At 54.8% G+C, this 21,756-nt stretch overlaps 8 protein-coding genes across 8 annotated transcripts; 5 read left to right on the top strand and 3 right to left on the bottom strand.

Moving 5' to 3' along the window:
- The first annotated feature begins 741 nt into the window (after window positions 1-741).
- QBC33DRAFT_545339 (hemolysin-III related-domain-containing protein) lies at window positions 742-1,665 on the top strand. The gene is made up of 3 exons (XM_060428554.1): window positions 742-907; window positions 972-1,365; window positions 1,442-1,665. Exons 2-3 carry the CDS (start codon window positions 1,018-1,020, stop codon window positions 1,592-1,594), a joined length of 501 nt encoding a protein of 166 aa, XP_060281170.1. The 5' UTR covers window positions 742-907; window positions 972-1,017; the 3' UTR covers window positions 1,595-1,665.
- Window positions 1,666-2,523: 858 nt separating this feature from the next.
- QBC33DRAFT_517170 (uncharacterized protein) lies at window positions 2,524-5,701 on the bottom strand (the record flags this gene model as incomplete). Its single annotated transcript, XM_060426174.1, has 3 exons — window positions 2,524-2,639; window positions 2,694-2,974; window positions 3,039-5,701. The coding sequence occupies 3 exons, from the start codon at window positions 5,699-5,701 to the stop codon at window positions 2,524-2,526; spliced, it is 3,060 nt and encodes a 1,019-aa protein (XP_060281169.1).
- Window positions 5,702-6,255: 554 nt separating this feature from the next.
- QBC33DRAFT_456109 (uncharacterized protein) lies at window positions 6,256-7,473 on the bottom strand (the record flags this gene model as incomplete). Its single annotated transcript, XM_060424795.1, has 3 exons — window positions 6,256-6,579; window positions 6,649-7,036; window positions 7,088-7,473. The coding sequence occupies 3 exons, from the start codon at window positions 7,471-7,473 to the stop codon at window positions 6,256-6,258; spliced, it is 1,098 nt and encodes a 365-aa protein (XP_060281168.1).
- Window positions 7,474-9,261: 1,788 nt separating this feature from the next.
- QBC33DRAFT_571939 (intradiol ring-cleavage dioxygenase-like protein) lies at window positions 9,262-10,675 on the top strand (the record flags this gene model as incomplete). Its single annotated transcript, XM_060430635.1, has 5 exons — window positions 9,262-9,491; window positions 9,563-9,708; window positions 9,776-9,918; window positions 9,994-10,171; window positions 10,251-10,675. The coding sequence occupies 5 exons, from the start codon at window positions 9,262-9,264 to the stop codon at window positions 10,673-10,675; spliced, it is 1,122 nt and encodes a 373-aa protein (XP_060281167.1).
- Window positions 10,676-11,925: 1,250 nt separating this feature from the next.
- Window positions 11,926-13,823, top strand: QBC33DRAFT_612680 (Alpha/Beta hydrolase protein). The gene is made up of 5 exons (XM_060432501.1): window positions 11,926-12,119; window positions 12,176-12,451; window positions 12,511-12,686; window positions 12,752-13,119; window positions 13,172-13,823. The coding sequence occupies exons 1-5, from the start codon at window positions 11,956-11,958 to the stop codon at window positions 13,775-13,777; spliced, it is 1,590 nt and encodes a 529-aa protein (XP_060281166.1). The 5' UTR covers window positions 11,926-11,955; the 3' UTR covers window positions 13,778-13,823.
- Window positions 13,824-15,735: 1,912 nt separating this feature from the next.
- Window positions 15,736-17,097, bottom strand: QBC33DRAFT_456018 (putative ankyrin repeat protein; the record flags this gene model as incomplete). Its single annotated transcript, XM_060424791.1, has 1 exon — window positions 15,736-17,097. The coding sequence occupies one exon, from the start codon at window positions 17,095-17,097 to the stop codon at window positions 15,736-15,738; it is 1,362 nt and encodes a 453-aa protein (XP_060281165.1).
- A 1,281-nt stretch (window positions 17,098-18,378) lies between these two features.
- Window positions 18,379-20,014, top strand: QBC33DRAFT_177986 (uncharacterized protein). Its single transcript, XM_060422413.1, has 2 exons — window positions 18,379-18,658; window positions 18,752-20,014. The coding sequence occupies exons 1-2, from the start codon at window positions 18,476-18,478 to the stop codon at window positions 19,568-19,570; spliced, it is 1,002 nt and encodes a 333-aa protein (XP_060281164.1). The 5' UTR covers window positions 18,379-18,475; the 3' UTR covers window positions 19,571-20,014.
- Window positions 20,015-20,503: 489 nt separating this feature from the next.
- Window positions 20,504-21,589, top strand: QBC33DRAFT_579893 (putative aminoglycoside phosphotransferase; the record flags this gene model as incomplete). The annotated part of the gene is made up of 1 exon (XM_060431167.1): window positions 20,504-21,589. One exon carries the CDS (start codon window positions 20,504-20,506, stop codon window positions 21,587-21,589), a length of 1,086 nt encoding a protein of 361 aa, XP_060281163.1.
- Between the last annotated feature and the right edge of the window lie 167 nt (window positions 21,590-21,756).

Here is a 21,756-nt window from a genome sequence, read left to right as displayed (position 1 = left end):
ATCGAATGTGGTTGCGGCAGGGGAGGTCAGTCTCTGATTCGCTGGGTTAAGCGCCGAAAGATGAAACATGTACCGGCATTTTGGAAAGCGTTGCCAATCCGCGAGAGACCCCGAAATTGCCATTTTCACTCCTTTTGCTGCTCATTTCTTTCCCTTGTCGTTTCTCCTGACATCCGGTTGTGGATAATTTGCGTGTCTTAAATCACATGCCCGCAACCAGCACCCGAACTGGCGCCGCGACGCTGAGGCTGCGCAAGGAGCCAGTGGTCATGAGGTGGCCTGCCGCAGGAGTTGCGACAGAGGAAATAGGATCAGGTGGGAGTTCAATCGGCTCCGTCGGTACCGTGTCAATTGCGCTTGCGTTGTGGAGAGATCTTCGTAAGAGTCCTGTGAACGGCTTCTCCTCGAAGCTGGACATCGCTGACAAGAGCGCCCACGTTAGCCGAGTGGCAGCAGTAAGCAGCAAACGAAGACTGAAAGTCAGTCTTTGAGACACGATGCTAATACAGCCAACTAAGGGAGGGCAATCATTACATTGAGACTGGATATAGGTTTGCTCCCCCACATGGAACTCAGGCTTCAACAGGCCACTAACGTCGGAGCGAATCATGTAGGAAAGCCACTGCCTCGATTCGAGACTGCCTATACAGCTGGACTTATCTGCACAATGAGACGGGTAGCTTACCACCATGGTGACCATTTACCATCTTCTCTGTCCCGAGCTGACCGTCCGTTGGCCAGTCAACATATTTTCCCATGTTATTGGGTCACTTCTGTTCTTTGCGATCCCAGTATTTGTCTTCAACGTCGAGGTACCCCCGCGATATACCGTCGCCACGGTTCCGGACAAGATAGTCTGCTCTATTTACTTCATTGGCGTTGCCATCTGCTTCGTCTTCTCCGCGACGTAAGTTAATTGCCAACCAAAACCCCCGAAGTGCCCATCGGAGCCACTGATCTTCTTGCAACAGCTTCCACACGTTCCTGTGCCACAGCCACAGGGCTTTCTCACTAGGCATGAAGCTAGACTTCCAGGGCATCATCCTGCTCATGTGGGGGGCGAACATACCTCTGATCTACTACGGCTTCATCTGCGACGCCAAGCTGCAGATCGTCTACTGGGCCCTCACCTCGTTCCTGGCCGTCTGTTGTTCCATCTTCACCTTCCAACCAAGGTTCAGCGAGCCACACCTCCGACCCCTTCGAGCCGCCACGTTCGGCTCGTTGGCCATGTCGACCTTCATCCCCGTCGTGCACGGCATTGCTGCCTACGGATACCGAGCCCAAAACCGACGGATGGCTCTGCAATGGGTGCTGTGTACTCTCGTGTTCAACTCTCTGGGCGCCGCGGCGTATGCCTTCAAGGTGAGTCTCAGTCAGGCATGGGATGGATGCGCGGGGTGTTGGGTTACAAGTGCTTATCATGCATTACCCACGACAGTTCCCGGAGAAGTGGTTCCCCCGCCGCTTCGATATCTTTGGCGCGAGCCACCAGATCATGCATATCATGGTCCTTGTCGCGGGTATCGCGTATACATTTGCTGTCCTCGAGTCGTTCGACTTTCTTCACAGTCATCCGGACGCGTGTCAATAGGTAGACACGTGGTTGGGCTAAAGACGGGAAATAAAAGCAATAAGGGATATCTACCTATAGGTACATGCAAGTACTTCCGTCTGCTGTCGAGTGTACTGTACATATGATTGCTGTCGCTATTGCCTCTGCTGTCATCGGTATTGCAGTCGCTGTCCATCGCTGCTGTCGTATCGCTGTCCATCTCTATTGCCTCGCTGTCTATCGCTATTGCCGTTGCCATCACCATCGCTGTTGCCGTTGCCGTCACCGTCTAATATCCAGGACCAACCCCCACCCCTAGCTCCCCTTTCGTAACCTCTCCGACGCCGTCTCCAGCAGGTTCCACAACCGATTGAGACTCTCATGCATCTCCGCAGGAACATTCTGCGAGTCCATCAACTCCTCCAGAATGCCATCAACACGACCTAGATCCGCCCTGCTCGCCCGGTTGGCCTCCCGGAGCCCGGCAATCGCACTCCGGAGCTCTGAAATCTCGGTCTCGGCTCGCTGGTTTCTTGCCTTTAGTCTCTCATTGGTTCGCCGCAGTTGGGTCTGATCGCTGGATGTGGTAATGCTGCTCGGCTGTGTGAAAGGGAGGGAACCTTGCTGGGTTGGTCCTGCCGATGCGGATGACATTGGCGTTGAGAAGCAGTTGCTGTTAGATTGGGAATCTGATGATGAGTTTAGTGGTTCGGTACTGGGGTACGTCCAGGTGGCTTGCGGGTGGATGAAGCTAGTGGTGGCTAGGAGGTCTGGAGGTTGCAGACGGGGTGCTGATTCGTAGAATGGGACGGAGAGGGTTTGAGATAGCATGAATGGCCTCTCTGGTTGTAGCAGGGGTGTTGTGAGGTCCGTAATCAATGATTGCGAAGATTCAACTCTAGTCGAAATGTGAGCACAAATTGTGAGCAAGGTTCTACTTACCGCCTTTATGCAGTGAGTGAAGGGTCTCACCCGTTTGTGGTTGATACATCCCCGGTACTGGTCTCAGGCTGAGGCTGTGAAAAGGATGTATTTATGAAATTCAAGGTCGGAATGGTCATAGATACGTCGTAGGCGATGTAATCTAGTACCAAGTCAGTTGCAATTGAGCGCCTGCCCGCTTCAGGAGTCCCCTTACATGGGTAGTAATGCGTGTTCAACCAGCAAAAGTCTCGTGTTTCCATGCCCGGAATGAGAAGCCGGAATAGCTTCCACCATGTATCCTCCTCGGACATGGAACCGCAAGGCTTCTCAACTTCGCTCTCGTGATCTGTATCCATGAAGAGTTCGCCCACTGGCCTCGGTCTCTCTTGGCATTTTGCAATTTTGATGTGCTCGTCTTGTTTGGTTTTGGTGTCAAAAGACCTCCAGCAAGTTGGACATCTGGATGAGAGCATATGCCTTCGGCTGAGGTGCTGTCTGGAGATCTGGTTAGCTCTTGCCCATCAGCATTTTGAAGACGGCAGGTGCTCTCCGGACATACCTCAACCGGTATATGCCATCACAACCCCCTTTTGGGTTCCTCGGTCCTCGACCCAAGCAGCCTTGGAATGGCTCGTACACTTGATACGGGCAGGCGAACCGTTGGATAGTCTTCTTCATCGCCGCATCTGGCGAATTCTGGCGTCGCCTTTTCCTACCACCACCCCGCCCGCCGCTTCCTCTTTCATTGGATCCCGAGTCCTGTTGACCGTTCCCTGAGGAGCCCGATCCCCCGGATGGACCTTGGACAGTATTACTACTAGGGTTACCCGGACTGCTGCCAGAAGACCCGGGGTTATTCCCCGACTCCTCCTCCCCACGCTGGCCGTCATCGTCCACCGGGCCTTCACCTTCGTCCGCTGAAAGTGGCTCGGAGGCTTCGGAATCGTAGCCATCGCCCGGTCTCGAGACAGACAACAGCTCGACCCGAATCCTTGCGATTCCCACTTGTCTGGCAGGGCGGTGGTCTAGGTTTTCAACTTCCCTTTGAGATTTAGAGTAGTGACTCTCGGCTGAGAGCTGTCCTGGCGTCTCAGCATCTGTCGGCTCTTCCTCAGAGGAAGATTGTCCTGGGCATTCGTCGGAAGGACCCTTGCCGTTGGGGTCCATACTAATTCCAGAGTCACAGGACAGGTCGGGCATATAATCTTTCTGTGAGGCCATCTGAGCATAACGGTCAGGTGTTTTCTCGTTGATCGTCGGGGATACGGGGGTAAAGTGCTCGAAAAACGCACGTGACGCCAAGATTGAATCTCCATGGCGGGAAGGAGCCGGTGGAGGGCTATCAACTGGAGAGACAAAGTTATCGGGAGTCAAGTCTTCCCTGGCAACAAGGCTTAGAAGGGGCAGAGCAATCTCCTCCATATGCTTGGCCAGATGATCGGTCAATTTCTTCCACGTTGTAAACGCTTTCCCACAGAAGCGGCAGGGTTCATCATGTGGCTTGGATCGCGATTGGTGATGGCACTTTTCCACCTTCTGCCAGGTAATAGGGTCCGTACTGCCGGCTCGTTTGGTCGGTCCCCCGGTGTTGGCTTTAGGCGCTGTGAGATTGTGTTCTCTGACGAGATGCTGGAGGAAGTCATCGCGTCGGTAAGACTTGTGTCGACAATCTTTCTCGTCACAGGCCCACCACCCGTGATGGCGATGGACCTCGTTTTCGTGCCTGGCCCAGTCGACCTTGCGTTTGAACCTCCGCAGGCACCCATCATAGGTGCACACATAGGGCTGAAGGTCCTCGATGATGTGCCTAGTCCAGTCCGATGGCCTCCAGATTGTTTTGACCTTGTAGCATGTCTGGCACTCCAGTTGAGCTGGTAGCCCCTCTGTCGGGGGCATCGGAATGCCCTTGGAAAAGTTCTCCTCTGCGACTCTGAATGTACCGGGTACCGGATCTGCTTCCTCATCCGAGTCTTTTACATTGATGGTCGTTGTCGGATCGCCCTTGGCGTGGAGAAGCCGGGGGCCGCCTCCGAGGGCAATGCAACAAAATCTAGAAGGACAATTCTGGGTTTCAACGTCGCTGACATGCTTGGTCCTTGCGGATACAAGGGAATCGAAGCGGGCGGTTTGATGGTGGGCAACGTTGTCGAGAAGATAGGCATTCGTGTGGCTCAACATTGGATTGAGCTTTCGCGCATGCTGCCGAAAACGGTCAAAGTCGGGGATGCAACCTTTAAAGAAATCACTGGTGGCAATCTCGGGTTCCAGACTGCCAGAGTCGCCGTCGCCGAGGTCTGACTCGCCATCGTCCTCGTTGTCGGGTTCAGTCACTGCAGGCTTGGGCACCGTCGACAAGCTGGGAACGGGAGGGCCACCGAGCGTCTTCCACATGCCGACGAGACCATCTTCGGGTTCCTTGGTCCTTGCACGCTTCAGAAATGCATATGGGGGAGACCTCTTCAGCAAGGAGCGCACGCCGTCGAATGCCGAAGGCTTTGATTGAGTGCGAGAGCCGAGGGAAAGCTTCTTTAGAAATAGCCCACTCGTAATGCCTTCAATGTCGTCCAATTCGGGTACGGTTCGACGGCGGGTGCCCCAGGTAGCTGCCCGCGAGACAACCGAGTTATTGTCGTCACACATGCTTTCGAATCTCGCAATCGCCGCATGCGAGGTCTCTGGCTGACTGAGTAGCTTCGCTTCGCCGACGTTCTCGATCTTGAAGAGTGCGGGCGCATCCTGCCAGGGTGCTGTCTCGCGCATGAGTGAGAGATCCACCGTGCTCAACTCGGGCCCGTCTTCGATGAAGTAGGTCTGGCCAGGGAGAGGCTTGTTCTCCGTCTCATCGCCGAGAGAGGGTTCTCGATCGTCGACCCCGACGAATATATCGCTCGTTGGTGGCGTCCGTGGCCCCCAGTCGTCGGTCACCACAGGCGACATCTCGTCTCGGGAGTGGCTAGTGTCGTGCCGTCCGACGTTGTCCTCCAGAGCAAAGCTTGAGTGGCCCAGCCAGTCGTCGACTTCGTGGTTCTTCTCTTCCACCTGCCGCCGCATCGCCATCTCATTGACACTGGCGATTGCCTCGCCGAGTGGGCGATTGAGAGGGTTCAGGCCTTTGCGCCCTGGGACATCATTCCAGCTTCCAGATCCCACCTCGGTCGTCCCAAAGAGACTTCTCCTCTCGGCCGGAACAGCCTCGACGACCGCAGACGTGTCGTGCGTCATTGCAATAATATACCAGACGCTGGGCGGGAAGGGCGACTGCAACGGTGCCCCTCGTCTAGAACCGGACCAGGACCGTGGAGCTGGCTTCCCAGGAGGCGGGAGAAAGTTAAGGTGGAGAGAAAGTGCCGAGGGGGAAGATTCTCGTCGTCAATGCATAATTAATTGCTGTGCACAAGTTGGCAAGGCCTCAATCCGGTTTGACTTGCGGTGCGGCTGAGCTCTGCCGAGTAGCACCATACCAAATGCAGACTGCTGCCTGCAGGCTTACACAACTTGTGTTGTCTTGTGTAACATAGGTAAAGAGTGCATCATTCGGGGTGTTGTAAATGGGGTTATGCTGTTATAGAGGCAAAATGGTGTCAAATATCAACAGTTTGCCGTATTTTCCCGTCTTCTACCTACAAGCCACATGAGGTGGTTCTTCTGACGATAGTAATGAGAGAGACACATGGAACGAAGATTCTGGGCGTTAATTACGACATGAATGGCGCTTGATGGGCAGTAACGAAACAAGAATGAGCCAAGATGATGTATGAAGGCCTCTGTTCAAGTCATCAGAGGAATCGCAACCCTTTCCGGCTCCGCTCAGCAAAGCGACGCATAATCATGCGCCTGTCAGGACCCTTCGACGCCAAAACCTGCTTCATAGCTTCATCCTCGGGGCTTAGAGCCATATGCATCCACTCGATGGCCATGATGGGCTCGAGATCGCCGTCGTGGCCCATCATGGCCGGATGCTTCGTCATGTCGTAGAACGAAGTGAGAGTCAGTTTGCTATCCGGACCAATCTTTCCGAGGTTTTGGCACGAGGTCGTGGACGAGATGTGCGCGATGTGGTCGTCGCTGCCGTGGTCGTGTTCACTGCCGGGCTCGCCTTCCTCCTCGCCTTCCTCCTCGTCATCATCTCCTCCGTGCTCATGCTCCATCTCGTGACCGTACATGCCCACATGGCTGATGTAGCCCGCGCTCTCACCATAGTTGGCGACGCTATCGCACACCATCTTGCCGTCCAGGAACACCTCCTGATGGATATTGCCGTCATGGACATGGCTAGTCATTAGGTAGAGATCTCCGGTAAAATTTGGCGACCAAGGCGACTCCCTCGTAGCGTTGAACACGTCGGCTTTCGGAACAAGGGGTCCCGCCTGACTCGGACAGTCCCCTTTCACATCGAGCCAGATGGGAACGTCCAGGTCGAAACCATCAGGGATCCCAGCCAGATATTCCCACTCGATGGTCAGGTAGACGGTGCGACTGAGCTCCGACTCGTTCATGAGTTCGGTGGCGAGCATAATTCGGTCGTTTGGGCCGAAGTAGTAGCCCACCTTCCGTGTCCTGCGACGGCTGTCAGATTCCGCAAGCCATTAAAGGGGGATCACGACGCACCCTCCAAGAGTCAGGTCGACATTGGACCTCTCGTTGCCGTTCGAAAGAAACCTCTCTGGCCAGCTGGTGCAAACCACATCGGCACGATTCCAATTCCCGAGACCGATGTGGTGCAGCCACATCCCCTTATCGGCATTGGCTGTCGAGCCGTCCTCGAAGATGAGGTCGGGCACGGTGCCAGTGAGCAGGCAGTCCTGGCATGGCATTAGGGCGTTCATGTTGACGAAGGTCGTCATTCCGTGGGTCGTTGGATCGTCGATGCCGGGCACGTTGTATGGCCCGTACGTGATCTTGACGCGCTTCGCGTCCAGGTCCTTGAAGAACTTTGCCTCGAGGGGCTCGACTTTATTGGCTGCAGGCTTCAGTGAGAACCTATTCTCGGTCATCTGTCAAGAATGCATGCGCGCGCGTACCACTTGGGCCATCTCGTGCCTTCACGGCTGCCCCGAGGCTGCCCCCAGCGAAGCCGGAGACAAGGAGAGCGGCGCTAATCTTCATGGTCAACACGGTTTGCTGGCAAAACAGGAAAGACTGACTGCGCTTCTAATAGCAGTGCGCAACGTTATGAAAGGCCATGGTCAAGATTAAATAACCCATTGTCCAATATTATCCAACATAACCCGTCTTTGGAAGGCTAATTAGCACGTGTATAGGATCTGCAACCCGCTGCCCGAACCAGGCTCGACCAGCCTATATGTTGTCCGCAGCTTGATATTGTGAAAGAACTCTACCCCCCCCCCCGCTTCTCGGATAGTGAGCAGATGCCGACGAGGCTCAAACTTGTACATGTTGCAAAGAGAATAGATCCTTTGCATAAAGAAGCCGGCTTATGAAAGAACTTTAAGACTGCCGGCAGTTAGAGCGAGCACTCTACGTATCAAGATCAACCGCGAATTCGGTAGATATCAAGCGGTTGTCGGCAGAATTCCCACACCAGATTCGGCGAACCAGAAGAGAGGGGATTCCGTCACACATTCCTCCGACGGAGAGGTGATTCGCCTCTGATGGCTGCGGGACTTCGTCAAGAGTCGCGGAGACCTCATCGCATCAGCCAGCGTGAACCGCAACGAGCGGCAAGTCGCCAAAAGCAGGGCATGCAATACTTAGGAGGCGGAATATTGTCGTACAGTAGGGGAGACGATGGTTTCCGAGGGACTTGAGTGGGCTTCATCGACGAGGTCCTGAATACGATCGCAAGCATTGACTTCAAATCCACCCGCATCCAACTACTTAATGTCGGCTCCGTTGCCAACCCCCTCTATGCATGACTAACGAGGGCTATGCGATCCAGACGATCGACTAAATCTACGACCGCAGCGGCTCCGACGGGCAACCAGAAGTCTCCCTCATCGACGCCATGGACTACGAGGGCTGGCGGCACCCCCATCACCAATACCATCCTCCGCCGCAATCCCGGACGCACCGGCCATCCGCTTCGGTATATGGTCCGACAATGCCCGTAGCGAGCTACAAAGTTGGATTTAATCACCGGCACTGGCCATTGGCGGAGATGCTCAGAGCCTGAACGGCGGCGATACGAGCACGCCATCAACAGAGGGTCGGTAGATCCTTGACGCTGTTGAACTCCATACCGATCCGTACATTGCAAAATCCATTGCATTCGCTAACTAACGGATCATGGGACAACAACACGGTGGTTTCGAGTCCCATTTGCCGTAGAATGTAGAATGGGAAGCAATATGGGTAACACGCAATTGGCTTCTAGCGTCCCGAGCCGTAGGCGTATCAGGGGTCACCGTCAAAGTGGCGTGCGGGGAAGCTCCTTACTCAACGAGTGCCGGCGAATTGCTCATCGCTTCCTTTACTAATTGATGGAGTGCGATAGGCTGTGCATCTGCATCCCTCGTCTACTCATGTCGGCGGGCGTCCAGGTTTCGCCCAGTTCAGGGGATTTTTAATAGCCCCATACTATACCATAGGTACCGTCAAATAAGGTTGACTGGTAGATCACCAAGGTGGGTACGACGCGCGTTGTACGTGGGTAGCTTCCAAGGTAACTTAAGCCGAGTAATAATCCCAGCCAAGACGGACGGAAGTCGGAGGTCATAAATATAACAGTAGGGTTGGCGACGGGATTGAGGCAGGTCCACCATTCGTGCTGGTTTCAATCTAAAGCAGTTGGAACTGCAAGGATACTTCGCTGACACGACAACATGGGTTTGTCCAACATGCTCATCTTCTTGCTCCTGGTCATTCCGTCGGGTCTGGCCCACCCGTTTGGCATGGAGGAGAAGGTTTACCTCCATAACGCCCAGCCGCAGTACCGTCGGTCCTTGTCGCACTGCCAGTCGACATTGGAGAACCCCGAGTTTGTCAAGAGGACAATTGCACGCCGGCAGTCCGAGGTCAACAGACTGAAGAAGGAGCGTGGGCTAGAGCATCAGTAAGTTTGGCGACGCCCGGGTGAATTTGGGAAAGATGAACCCAACCATCCTAATTATCGCACCCCTCCAGTCCTATCGTCCAGGGACGCCAGATAGACAGGTTCCTGAAGGATCACCAAGTCGATAAACCCTTCAACAAGGACACCAAGGCCGCCGACCTCTTTGCTGATGATGGGACGTGTATGATGGCACAGCTGGTATCCGAGGGACCGCTCTGTGAGTGCCGAGCCACTACTAATCTGCTACCCAAGTAAAGACTTGATGCCTGATACTTGCTCCGCAGATGTCAGCGGCGAGCAGATTCGGCGAAATCTGACCGAGAACGAGAGGGGTATTCCGTTGACTCTGGATTTCCAGGTCGTGGATGCTAAGACCTGCCAACCGCTGGAAGATGTGGCCGTCGACATCTGGGGCTGTAATACCACTGTGAGCTTAGGGAGACCTATACCTAACTATGACTCCTCAAATTTGCATGTTACTAAAGCTGACCGCCTATGATAGGGTATCTATAGCGGTGTCTGGACTTACTACAGGATGCCAGATCACGGCGAGGGTTATGACCGATCCGTGATTAACGCTACGGCCCTTCGAGGGATCCAGTTTACAAACGAGGAGGGCGTTGCCACTTTCGACTCCTTCTTCCCAGGCCACTACCAAGGCCGAGCGGTGCATATCCATGGTGAGCTTGCTCCGCTAGAGTCGGGTGTTGCCCGACCGTGACGGGTCTACGACTCTAACCAGCCCTGCGTCTCCCCTAGCGATGGTCCATAGCGGCGTAAAACGCGAAGACAACGGCACCATCACTGGAGGCAACATCACTCATATTAGCCAGATGTACTTTGACCAGTCTCTCATCACCGAGGTCGAGAAAACGGCGCCGTACACGGACAACAAGCAGGACCTAACACTCAACCGTAATGACGGTCTCCTGCGCCAAACTAGCACCGCCACTGCCGACGATCCTTTCTTCCGCTACGTCATGCTTGGCGACAAGATCGAGGACGGCCTTTTTGCTTATATCCGGCTAGGCGTCGACACGTCGTCCGCGTGGACCGTTAATCCGGCGGCCTTCAGGGATGCAAGTGGTGGACATCAGAACCCGAACGGGCCGCTGGGCGATGGATCGAAGCCGCCGTCCATACCCCCAAATCCGGGACAAGGGAAGATGCCGCCGCCTCAATAACATCAATGCGGTGAGGATGCGTAGAGAGCGGTCAAGATTGGTCAATTACTTTTAGAGAGATGTCTCCGTATGGCCACTATGATAGCAACCTGTTGGCGAAGATAACGCTTGAGGAGGCGACGGAATGGTGCCGTGTCTGGAGGGCGGAATTGCTGGTTGTTCTCGAAGTTTGCGACAAGCAAAACAGGGCGTCTCCTTATTTAAGCACCGTTTACAGCTTACACAGACACATACGACCATACCCATTGGAAAACTCGGGATCCCGTCCGCTCTCCCTTAGATAAGCCAGTGAGGGCCAGACTAGTAGTTGGGTCGGTGACGACCAGCGAATCCCTGGTGTTGTATGTTTTTTGCCCCTTTAATCTTTTTCTTGGTTTCAGAGAGAGTGTCTTTTCCCCCAATCCTCAGTGACCTTTCCTCCGCAAAACCAGGTTAAGCTTGTCAGCTCCTCAAGCTCCCCGATCATGCTTTCGCCAGCGCCATAAAACGTGACGACAAAGAACTTGGGACTGGATCTGCATGGGGGCTTTGTCACCGCCAAGGCCGCGCGCGTCTCCCGAGAACTCGCGTCTGCCAATGGCATGCTTCTCCCTAGGTTGAGGATAGGGTTTAGAGTGTTCTAGCCGATCAGATAATCAAAGGTGCAAATGATAACGGTACGGTCAAAAGAGCGCCCGTGGGCCAGCAAAAAACTTTCAATGTTCTCCAGTGCCATTGTTAGCTGTGTAATACGATAAATGGATCGAGAGCGAAGAGAGGTGTTTAAATTTGAATGGCAAATAATTATCCATAAAAGTTATCCATAGATCCGTCCCAGTGGACTCTCGTTTCCCCACATGGAGGTTAAAACTAGAGACGGCATACATGTGGGGCGGTCGAGGTATCCGAGGGTGTGGGGTAAATAGGGGGTAAACTGGGTCGGGTCGATGCTATTACTACAGCCACTTGGATATTCATGTGAAAAATCACAGTATATGGATTACCCAAGCATCGTGCCGCAGACTTTTCGGCAGCATCAAAGGAAGCACGCCTAAATCAATCCAAATGCATACCATGCGCAGGCTTCGTTGACCAGTCCCGAAAGTGTAAGTGGGGTATACCACATGCGTACAGTGGGGGGATGTATACGTGTATGTGTGGGGAGCAACCCCACTAACCCCAACTTCCTAGGTAATTAATGGCGTACCAGTGATGGGTGTTGAAACATTCAAAGCAGCGTGAAGACCACTTCGTTCTTGGTCCAGTCCATTAGCTCCCCTACCCGTCTTCAACGAATCAAAATGGCCGAGTTTTCGCATCCAGAAATTGGCAAGATCAAGGGTATTCGTGATGGGAAAGTTCTCTCCTTCAGAGGCTTGAAGTATGCTTCGCTAGAACATGGATTCAGCGACCCAATGCCTTTGTTAAACAAGGCGCATGGTGTTGTCGATGCTAGGACACATGGGTTAGTCACTCCCAGATGCCCCGACTACGTGACACTACTTACATTTTGCTTCCCAGGCCAACAGCTATCAGTCCCCCTATGGGATGTGACATGGAGCTAGGTTTGATCCAGAAGAGTCTCCCTCATGATTCGTTCAAAATGTCGGATACGGAATGTTTGAACCTGAATCTCTGCATACCCGCGGAGCAGCCGTCGACACCTATCCCGGTATTCGTATTCTTCCACGGAGGAGGGTTCATGATTGGTTCCAACGCTTGGCCACAGTACGATTTGGCTCGTATTGTTGCACTTGGGGAGGAAATAAACCAGCCGGTGATTGGGATTCAAATCAAGTATTGCTCTTCCTTAGATAATCATGCTATACTCTAGAGATACTAATGTCCGCAAACAGCTATCGACTTGGGGTCCACGGGTTCCTTTACTCAGAGGCGATGGGAAAGGCTGGCATCAAGCCGAACCGTGGGTTGTTAGACCAGCGAGCTGCCTTGACGTGGATAACGGAGAATATTGCGGGTTTTGGGGGAGATCCCAACAAGATAACTGTCTGTGGCGAAAGTGCTGGAGGAGGTACGTTTGACGACTTGTTTCCAACACGCAACGTCTTACCCCCAATTAACGCCATTAATAAACAGTCTCTGCCATGTTGCATCTCCAGTCAAACGAACCTCTCTACACACAACTTGTGGCCATGGGCGGCAACTCTTTGGTGTTGAATCCAATCCCGCTTGAAGTCGCTGAGGCTACATACAATACTGTTCTCTCGACACTCAAGATCGATCCTGCTTCGTCATCTGAAGCGCAGCTCTGTTCCATTCTAAAGCTATCGCCGGAGTCGTGGTTGCAGGCGATCGGCCCAAACGTGCCAATGCTCCCTGTTGTGGTTGGCGAAATTGTTCGGCACTTTCCAACTTACGCCCAATGGCATCAAACAGAAGATGAGGCTAATCTCCCTGGACGGGCTTGGTGTCGTCGCATCATGATCGGCGATTGTCAATTTGACGTTTGTATACCTCCCCTTGATTACCAGAACACAATGGTTGACCGACTAATAGGGGAGCATCTTGGCTTATGCCCTTATGGGCAAAAAGGCCGGCATCTCAACGTCATTCCGAAATTCATTCTTGTCGAGCTTGAATGGAAACCAAAACCTCGTGCAGGCAATCTGCACTGCGTACAACATCACCGACCAGATCAGTGACGATGAAGCTCTGTCCAACATCCTCAAATTTGTTACTGATTTGCGCTTCTACGCATCTGCTCTAACAATTTCCCAAGGATGGCCAGGTTCGGCCTATGTCTACCATTTCAATGAACCCAATCCATGGGATGGGCCTTGGAAGGGGGAGTCCACCCACATACTGGACGTGGCGTTCCTCTTTCAGAACTTCAACCAGCATCTTGAGCCACGCCAGCGGGAGTCGGCACGAAAATTTGCCACCGACTTCATCACATTCGTCGCTGGAGAAGAACCGTATGCAGCATACGACTCACAGGAGGGAGGTGCTCAAGTTTACGGTCCTCCGTGCGAGAACGGACCGCGCTTCATTCTTGGCAAAGACCCTGAAAATTACCTGCGCCGCAAGCATGTATGGGATATTGCGACGGAAGCTGACTTGGACACCTTGTCTAGAGCATTTGACAAATTCATTGCTAGTTAGAATATCAGAATTAGGTCATGGATGAGCAGTCTTAGCCCTACGACAAGCAGAACTGCAACAGCGCCACTGCAGATAGAGGCGACCACAATTTTGACAAGACAGAATACCATGAGCTAATTTCCCCTTAACATGTTATCAAACAGGCAGAGGGGGTGTTGAATTGGCCAAGCTGGTAGCGATCAGGATCTTGTCCGTCCTCAACAGTCTCGATAGTGACAGGCAGAACAAACCAGATGACCATAGTCGCGGTCGAGCAGCAGACCTCAAACCCGGAAAATGCAAGGGCGAACTTCCAGTGCTTCATCGCAAATCTGAGTCGAGACACGAACGTCACAAGTACGGCGAACAAGCAGGAGACATAGGAGATAGTGCCGACAAGTTCCATGATGAGGAAGTGTGGGACTTCCGGGCCTTTGATGCTGAGGGCTGTTAATATGGCTGCGAGGATAACAAAGTTCTGACGCTCTTATTGTTACTGTAAATAGCTCTTACCGTCACTTTTAATATGCTCTTGCTCTTGCTGTTTGCTGGCTCTTGGGTTTCCTGCCAATAGCTCTTGCTGTTACTGCAATAGCTCTTGCTGTTGCTGTCAATGGCTCTTGCTCTTGCTGTTAATAGTTCTTGCCGCTGTTATTAGTGGCTCTTGCCGTTATTGCTAATGGCTCTTGCCTTTACTTTACTGTAGCGCACGCGGTGGTAGCCTCGATAGACTTCAAGTCCTGCTTCACGTTCTTGGATGGTGGCGCTGCCAGGCCTGCTCGACGAGGGTGGTTTCTTCTGCAATGGCATCTGCCACGGTCTAATTATAAGTCGGGGTTTTCGGTATCTTTCCATCGAAATTATATCACCGCAGCTCTTGTGACTATGGTGCATTGGGAATGCGTAAGAAGTAGAGGGAAACCCAGTGGGTATTGCAGGGTGCGTTATTATCAATGTGTTGGAGAAGCAGCTGTTCAACGTTGTCGAGCCCAAGAATGAGAGAAGATGTCCACCAGAGCCCAGCTTGCTGCGTGTTGCAGACCCCAGATTATTTACCAGAGTCGTAAATCCCTAACAACACAACATAGACACCCCCTAGCTTAGAGTATTCGCCCAGAAGAAGCTCCATCTCCGACTCGAACGCTGCATGGACGGCTTTTGCCTCTGCTTCCATGGCTTCCATGGCTTCCTTGCTCTCGCGTCGATACTTTCCTCTCAATTTCTCCGTCGCGTCTATAGTAGACCATAATGATGCCCCCTTGCAAGCCGAGAGTACATCACCTGCAGCATAAATCTCTTTCGTTCTCCCGTTGATCTTCCTCCTTTTTTTTGACCTTCAGAGCCTTGAGCTGGAGGTCTCGCTTGGTCTGTAGCTCCTTCCTCCGACGGGAAAAGTATTCGACGAGTGTTCTCTTTTGGTTTCCGGATCAGCAGTCTCGTCGGGGCTGCCGTGGTGAAGTGCGACACGCTCGTCCGGGCACTGGGCCTCCTCGTAGGGCGGCAAGTTATCACGCATGGTGATTTCGCTCGTTGTGGCCTTGCAGTCGATCGTGATTGTATCTCGCCCGGTTATTTCAGGTAGTACTCTGTGTGTATCGTGGGTTTTTCTTGATTTCTTTGGCTCTTTGTGGATCGGGTAGGAGCAGAAATGGTGATGGTTGTGATGGTTGTGATGGTTGTGATGGTTGTGATGGTTGTGATGGTTGTGATGGTTGTGATGGTGACAAAGTGACCGTGTTTGTGGAAGGGGGAAGGCGAGGAAATAGGGTAGCGAATAGTATTTATACTTCACTGTTAAATAGCTCCCGTCTCTGACTCAGGTAGGCTGAGCAAAAAGTATCTTTTCGAATGATTGCAGGAATGGGTGCGATATGCATGAATCGGTGAGCGTTAATCATTAATTTCCATTACCCATGTATGTTCTTAGTAATTACAGGCTTTCTTCTACCGAACCCAGTTCGTCGTCCCAAAATGGCCTCTCATGTCCGTTTCGAGACACCATCGTAGCCTGGAGGCGGCTCATCCACCACATCGGTGTCTTCCAGAGGCGCGGATGCTTGTGGTATTGGCGGCGCAGCTTGCGAAGTCTTGGGAGCAACAAGGACATCAACATCATCGCCCCTCGCCCCATAATTCCGCAACAACCTCACGGTATCGCCGTCGCCCAGCGCGCTCGCAAACGCCAGCGGACTGATCGCCCCGTCCTTGTTGGCATCGGCCCCGCGCTCGAGGAGCAGCCTCGCCGTCGCAAAGTCGCGCTTCCGCAGCGCCTGCACCAGCGGCGTCCTCCCCTTCGCGTCGGCGGCGTTGGGGTTCGCGCTGTGGCCCAGCAGCACCGGGATCAGGTCTGAGCGCCGCTGGTCGATGGCGTACAGGAGCAGCGTGTCGCCTGCTGCCGTCGTCTTCTGGTTGGGGTCCGCGCCCTTCTCGAGTAGTGGTTGGATCAGCTCCACGCAGCCCTTCTCGACGACGTGGCTCATCAGGGTCCGGCCCCAGGAGTCGCAGATGTTGGGGTTGGCGCCGCGGGATAGGAGCGAGTGGACTAGGTCGTACTTCTGGGTCAGGCTGTAGCCCGTGTCGTCCTTGACAATCATCATCAGGAGAGGGGTGCCTGTAATGTTCGAGGCGTTCGGGTCGGCGCCGCGCTGCAGGAGAAGCTTGAATACGTCGTGGCGCTTCTTCTGCAGCGCCTCGACGGTTAGCGGCGTGCCCGTGATGGAGCGCGAGTTCACGTCGGCGCCGCGGGCGAGCAGGAAGTGGAAGATGTCCATCTTGCCCTCCTGCAGAGCCAGGACGATGATGGGCGAGCCTGTCTTGTCCTTTACGTTGACGCTGGCGCCGCGGGACTGCAGCAGCTGCATCATCTCCAGGTTGCCCTTCTGGTAGGCGTGGAGGAGGACCTCGCGGCCCCAGGCATCTCGGGCGTTGACGTTGGCGCCGTAGTCGAGGAGGAGCTGCACTATCTCGACGTTGCCTTGCGTAACCGTCTCGCAGAAGTACGGGCTCCCGTACAAGTCCTTGTCTACGGGGCTGCAGCCGTGGTCCAGGAGAAGCTTGACCATCTGCAGGTCTCCCGCGGCGGTGGCCCAGAAGAGCGGGGGGGACCTCTTTGCCGTGTCAGTGACACCCTTGGAGGCTCCGTGGTTGAGGAGGCGCTTGACAGCGTCATACTGTTGATTCTCGATGGCCCTGGCAATCGGGGTCTTGCCCTTTTCGTCTCGGCCGTCAACGTTGGCGCCAGAAGTGATGAGCATCGCGATGTGGGCCACATCACCCCGGGCGGATGCCTCGCAGAGGGCGACCACCAGCGGCTCTGGTTTATAACGGAACGGGGCTGTCATGGCCCTGAACGCTTCAGACAAGGATGCAAGTGGGCCCGATTTTGGTTGAGACGGTTCGGCTGACGAAGAGGGTGATGATAGTTTCGGAATGGCTGCAGCCTGGGGCGAGGAGGAGGTCACAGACACGGGGGCAGGCTGGTAATCATCGGGCGCCGGGCCCTTGACGTCTCTTGGGTACCCAGAAGCGTTGTCAGTGTACCCAGGGGGATGATTGGCATCGTTGTCGACATTGTCGACGTTGAGGAGATGTGCGCTCGACTGGGAGAGTTTCCGTGATGCGCGCTCTGTCTCCTGCAGCGTCTGCCGTGCGCTCGAGGTGCCGAGCATGGATTCCTGCTCAGCGTGGGTCGGGCTGTATTGCCAATTAGTGTAGTTCTGGGGCTAGGCTCGTTTATATTGAGCATGGCAAACTCACGTTTGAATCAACTTGCTGAGCAGCCTAATTGCATATATCGCCAGCACAGCCCAGCCCTCGTAGCCTGCAATCACACCAGCCCCGATGGACTGACTTGCGATATCGGAATTAATAACCTTGGCCTTCTTCTCGACGGTGGCGGTTGCTTGGGCGCAGCTCTCCAGCGTCGCCGACAAGACACCCCAGACGGCTTCCGAGACTACAGCGGCGTGGGTGCGGGTGAGGGCCTCGCTGAGCGTGTCGGCCGCCGCGCCAAGGTCCCGCAGAAAACCAGACAGGCTAGAGAATTCGGCGACACCAGCGAGCTCATCAAAGGTGACGGCGGCAGAGAGGCAGCGGGAGCTGATTGTCGCGCAGAGGGAGGTGGGGCGTGATGCGGGAGAGAAGCCATCAATTCCTTCATCCATGGTTTGGTTTGGGTTGTTATCTCCGTCCCAGTTACGGTTTAATTTACTCCTTGTTGTCGAACATCTAGGTTGTCGCGCAGTTGCAAGTTTAAAAAAAAACAAAGTTGAGGCGGCCGAGCTGACGGAGGGCGCCGACGCCAAACGCTGACGCGGCCGTCCTGCAGGTGCATCTTGGTTGGTTGGTTGGCTGTGGCGCGGGGGAGAAACACGCAACATGCACCACCCCACCATCAAGGGGATGCCATCGGATGCAGTCGTCAGCCCTACGCTGTCGAGCGAAACTAAGTATTAGTGCGTCTGACAGTTGCCTTACAGCTGGCATTGTTGTTGTTTTCCTTCTTGCTAGTGCTGACATGTGCATGGCTAGGATCCCGCTACTGCTGCTGCCACCCCATATCTCGGCAGGATGAATCCTGAATTCGCAGCTTTCCCAGAGGGCCAATCGCGTCACCACCCCCGCTCCATCATCAGCCTTCCATTTAATACACCTATACTTTCCTATTGCCAAGAGCGATCGTCACTACACCACAATTAAGAACACCACAACTAAGAAGTCATGTCGCTCTACAGCACCTACAACCAGTTCTTCCCGCCCAAGCCCACATTCACGGAAAAAGACGTCCCTTCTCAAGCAGGCCGAGTCTTCATTGTGACAGGCGGAAACTCAGGCATCGGATATGAGCTGTGCAAGATCCTCTACGGCAAAGGCGCCACCGTGTATATGACAACGCGATCAAAGGCGAGTCCCCTAGGCATCTCCATGACCTAACGTCAAGGTTTGCGCCAATTGATTAATTGCGTTATGTGCTGACATCCCCCCTCCCCCCACCAGGAACGCGCAGAGGCCGCCATCAAGACCATCACCCAAGCTGACCAGCCCCCACAAACCCCAGGGCAACTCAAGTTCCTGACCCTCGATCTCAACGACCTCACCTCGGTCAAGTCCGCCGCGGCGTCTTTCGCCCGCCAGGAGTCCAAGCTCGACGTCCTCTGGAACAACGCCGGACAGGGCGGCTACGGCCTCCCCGTCGGCGCGAAGACGGTGCAGGGCCTCGAAGCCTTTGTCGGCGCCCACTGCGTCGCCACGCTCCTCTTCACGGAGCTACTCCTCCCGCAGCTCCGCGCTGCAGTAGCCACAACCTCGGCGCCGGGGTCGGTGCGCGTCGTGTGGACGAGCAGCTTCCTGGCGGAGAAGGCGACGCCGTGGGGGGGCGTCGAGTTCGAGAAATTGGCCGAGGGGACGGCGGACGCGGTGCGCAACTACGGCGTGTCCAAGCTGGGCGGGTGGATGCTGGCCCGGGAGGCGGCGCGACGGCACGGCGGCGAGGGCATCGTCAGCGTAGCGCAGAACCCGGGGAATCTAAATTCGAACGTGTACGCGGGCATGTCGCCGTTCCTCAAGTTCTTCGTCCGGCTGGTTTTGTACCATCCGAGGTTTGGCGCGTACACCGAGCTGTATGCTGGGTTGTCGCCTGATGTCTCGCTGGAGAATAATGGAGCTTATGTCATCCCCTGGGGGAGGATTCAGGCCGATGCGGACTTTTCGAGGGAGGATATTGTCAGGGCGATTACACCCGAGGAGGATGGTGGGCTGGGGTATGACAAGAAGTTTTGGGAGTGGTGCGAGCAGCAGTGGAAGCCGTTCGTTTAGAGGGGTGCCGACTGGGGAAGAACGAGCGGTCGACACCAGGCGATAAGGGAAACCCCCTTGTAATAATGAGCGAGGGAGAAAGCGGGGCGGGAATCCGAGGCAACGATGCCACCAGCAAGCGACCTAATTATCCACTTCTAGAAATCACACGAGCGCAATATTCGTCCTCCAGACGAGCGGGATGAGTGGTATCGGGCTGGGAGTGAAATAAGACGAAATGTTGCAGCAATCATGGTCCCAAACCACCTCCACCGACATCTCAAGTCCAGTCACCTGATAAAGTTCCGTCAGGGTCTTGCGAGGATGCTGGACTGGGTAAACATCTAGGTCGTATTGTCCACTGCACGAGAGCGTCACCTTCGGCTAGCGTGTGGTAGTTTTCAGGATATTATATGCAGGGGTACCCAGGGGCACGCTAGCCTGTCGTACAGTACCCATCTGTTGCTGGGGGCCAAGCCGGGAATCTGATGCTTTTCCAGCCACCAAAGATGGCCAGTGTTTAATCAGCATGCTTTCAGGACGAAACGCGAGAAATACGCAGAGTAGGTTCTGGGATACGAAGCGACAGCATACGCGGGAATCACCACCAGTGCGAACCACAAAAGGATACTACGGCCAGTGAGGTGCCCAGAGTGCCGAGAAAGGAAAGTGGTCACAGGGGTAGCTGGCAGGCCCCTGCAGCAGCGCAAGCTCACCGCTCAAAACCCCCGTCGCCAACCCCCCGCCCTCTCACACAAATATGTGTGAGCCCCTGGTTGGGCATCATTCATCTCGGGTTCCCCGCAAGCGGTTTAATGACCCTTTACTCATGTCGGAAGGCCAGCACACTTCCCAGACTCAATTCAAGTCACATCATACATTAAATCATAGAACATCATACTTGGAACAATGGCCTCAGAACCCGTCTCAGGCCCACCCGGAGCGAGGGGAGTGATGAAGTCGAGCGAGCCGCTGCCCTTGACGGTGGAGGGACTCACAGCCTCATGGTTCTCCAAGATCCTCGGAAAGCAGGTGAAGGAAGCCAGCATCGTGGAGACGATGCACGGGACAGCGTCCAAGATCCTCGTCCAGCTTGACTTGGAGGACGCCGATGCTGCCGCCGGAGACTCGGAGGCAGCGCCTACTCGGGTGTGCGTCAAGGGCGGCTTTAATCCGGCACTGGTAGCTCTCCACCCTTCGCTGTTTGCCGTCTATCGCCTGGAGGCCGAGTTTTACTACTACCTCGGGCCAACCGTTAACATGCGCCTGCCCAAGACTTGGTACTGCGGCACCGACACCGTCAGCGGTCAGGGCATCGTCGTGCTGGCAGACCTCAAGGCAGAGGGGTACACGTTCGGAGACCCCTTGGAGGCCTGGCCGGCCGACCGGGTGCGGGCCGGGATGGAGGAGCTGGCCACGCTACACGCCAGGACCTGGGGCGGCAAGCCTGCAGACTTCCCATGGTTCAGACCCGAGTTCTCGCTCCGCGACGTCATCACTTCGATGCTGGGCCAAGAGGAGTGGGACAAGCGCTTCTTGGGAGACGCCCGGCCGCCGGTGCCCGACCACCTGGTCGACCGCGAGCGCATCATCGCGGCGTACAAGACCCTGTGGCAGACGACGGACAGCAAGTTCCACTGCATCGTCCACGGGGACACCCACATCGGCAACACATTCATCACCCCGGCCGGCGAGCCCGGCTTCCTCGACTGGCAGGGCCTGCACGCCGGGTCGGCAATCCACGACGTCGCCTACTTCATCGGCGGGGCCATGGACGTCGAGGATCGCCGCAAGCATGAGGATGAGCTGTTCCAGCACTACCTGGACTGCCTGCACAGGGCCGGCGGACCGAAGTTCGACAAGGCCGAGGTCTGGGACGAATATCGGAAGCATCACCTGCACGGGTTCGCCTGGACGCTGACTGGGCCTATGATGCAGACAAAGGAGAGGGTCGATATTATGTCGGAGCGTCACTGTGCTGCCATTGTGGACCACAAGAGCCTCGAGTTGTTGGAGTCGCTTTCCAGCCATGGCAAGTGAGTGGGGGATGATATATCAAGCATGCAGAAAATGCGTGGCTTCACTGGCTAGATAGACCTCCCGAGATTACTGCGCAACTAAACTTTAGCTGAATACAACGTCTGTTAGCTGCTCGGCACTTTTAACTCGATGCTCGTGATCTGTGATAGGGGAGGGGAGGAGCAAAA

This window comes from Phialemonium atrogriseum, assembly GCF_030411735.1.
Source record: "Phialemonium atrogriseum strain 8032-3 unplaced genomic scaffold QBC33scaffold_21, whole genome shotgun sequence".
Lineage (NCBI taxonomy): Eukaryota > Fungi > Ascomycota > Sordariomycetes > Cephalothecales > Cephalothecaceae > Phialemonium > Phialemonium atrogriseum.
Note: the sequence above shows the minus strand (reverse complement) of the source record. Positions and strands in the feature narration are given on the sequence as shown.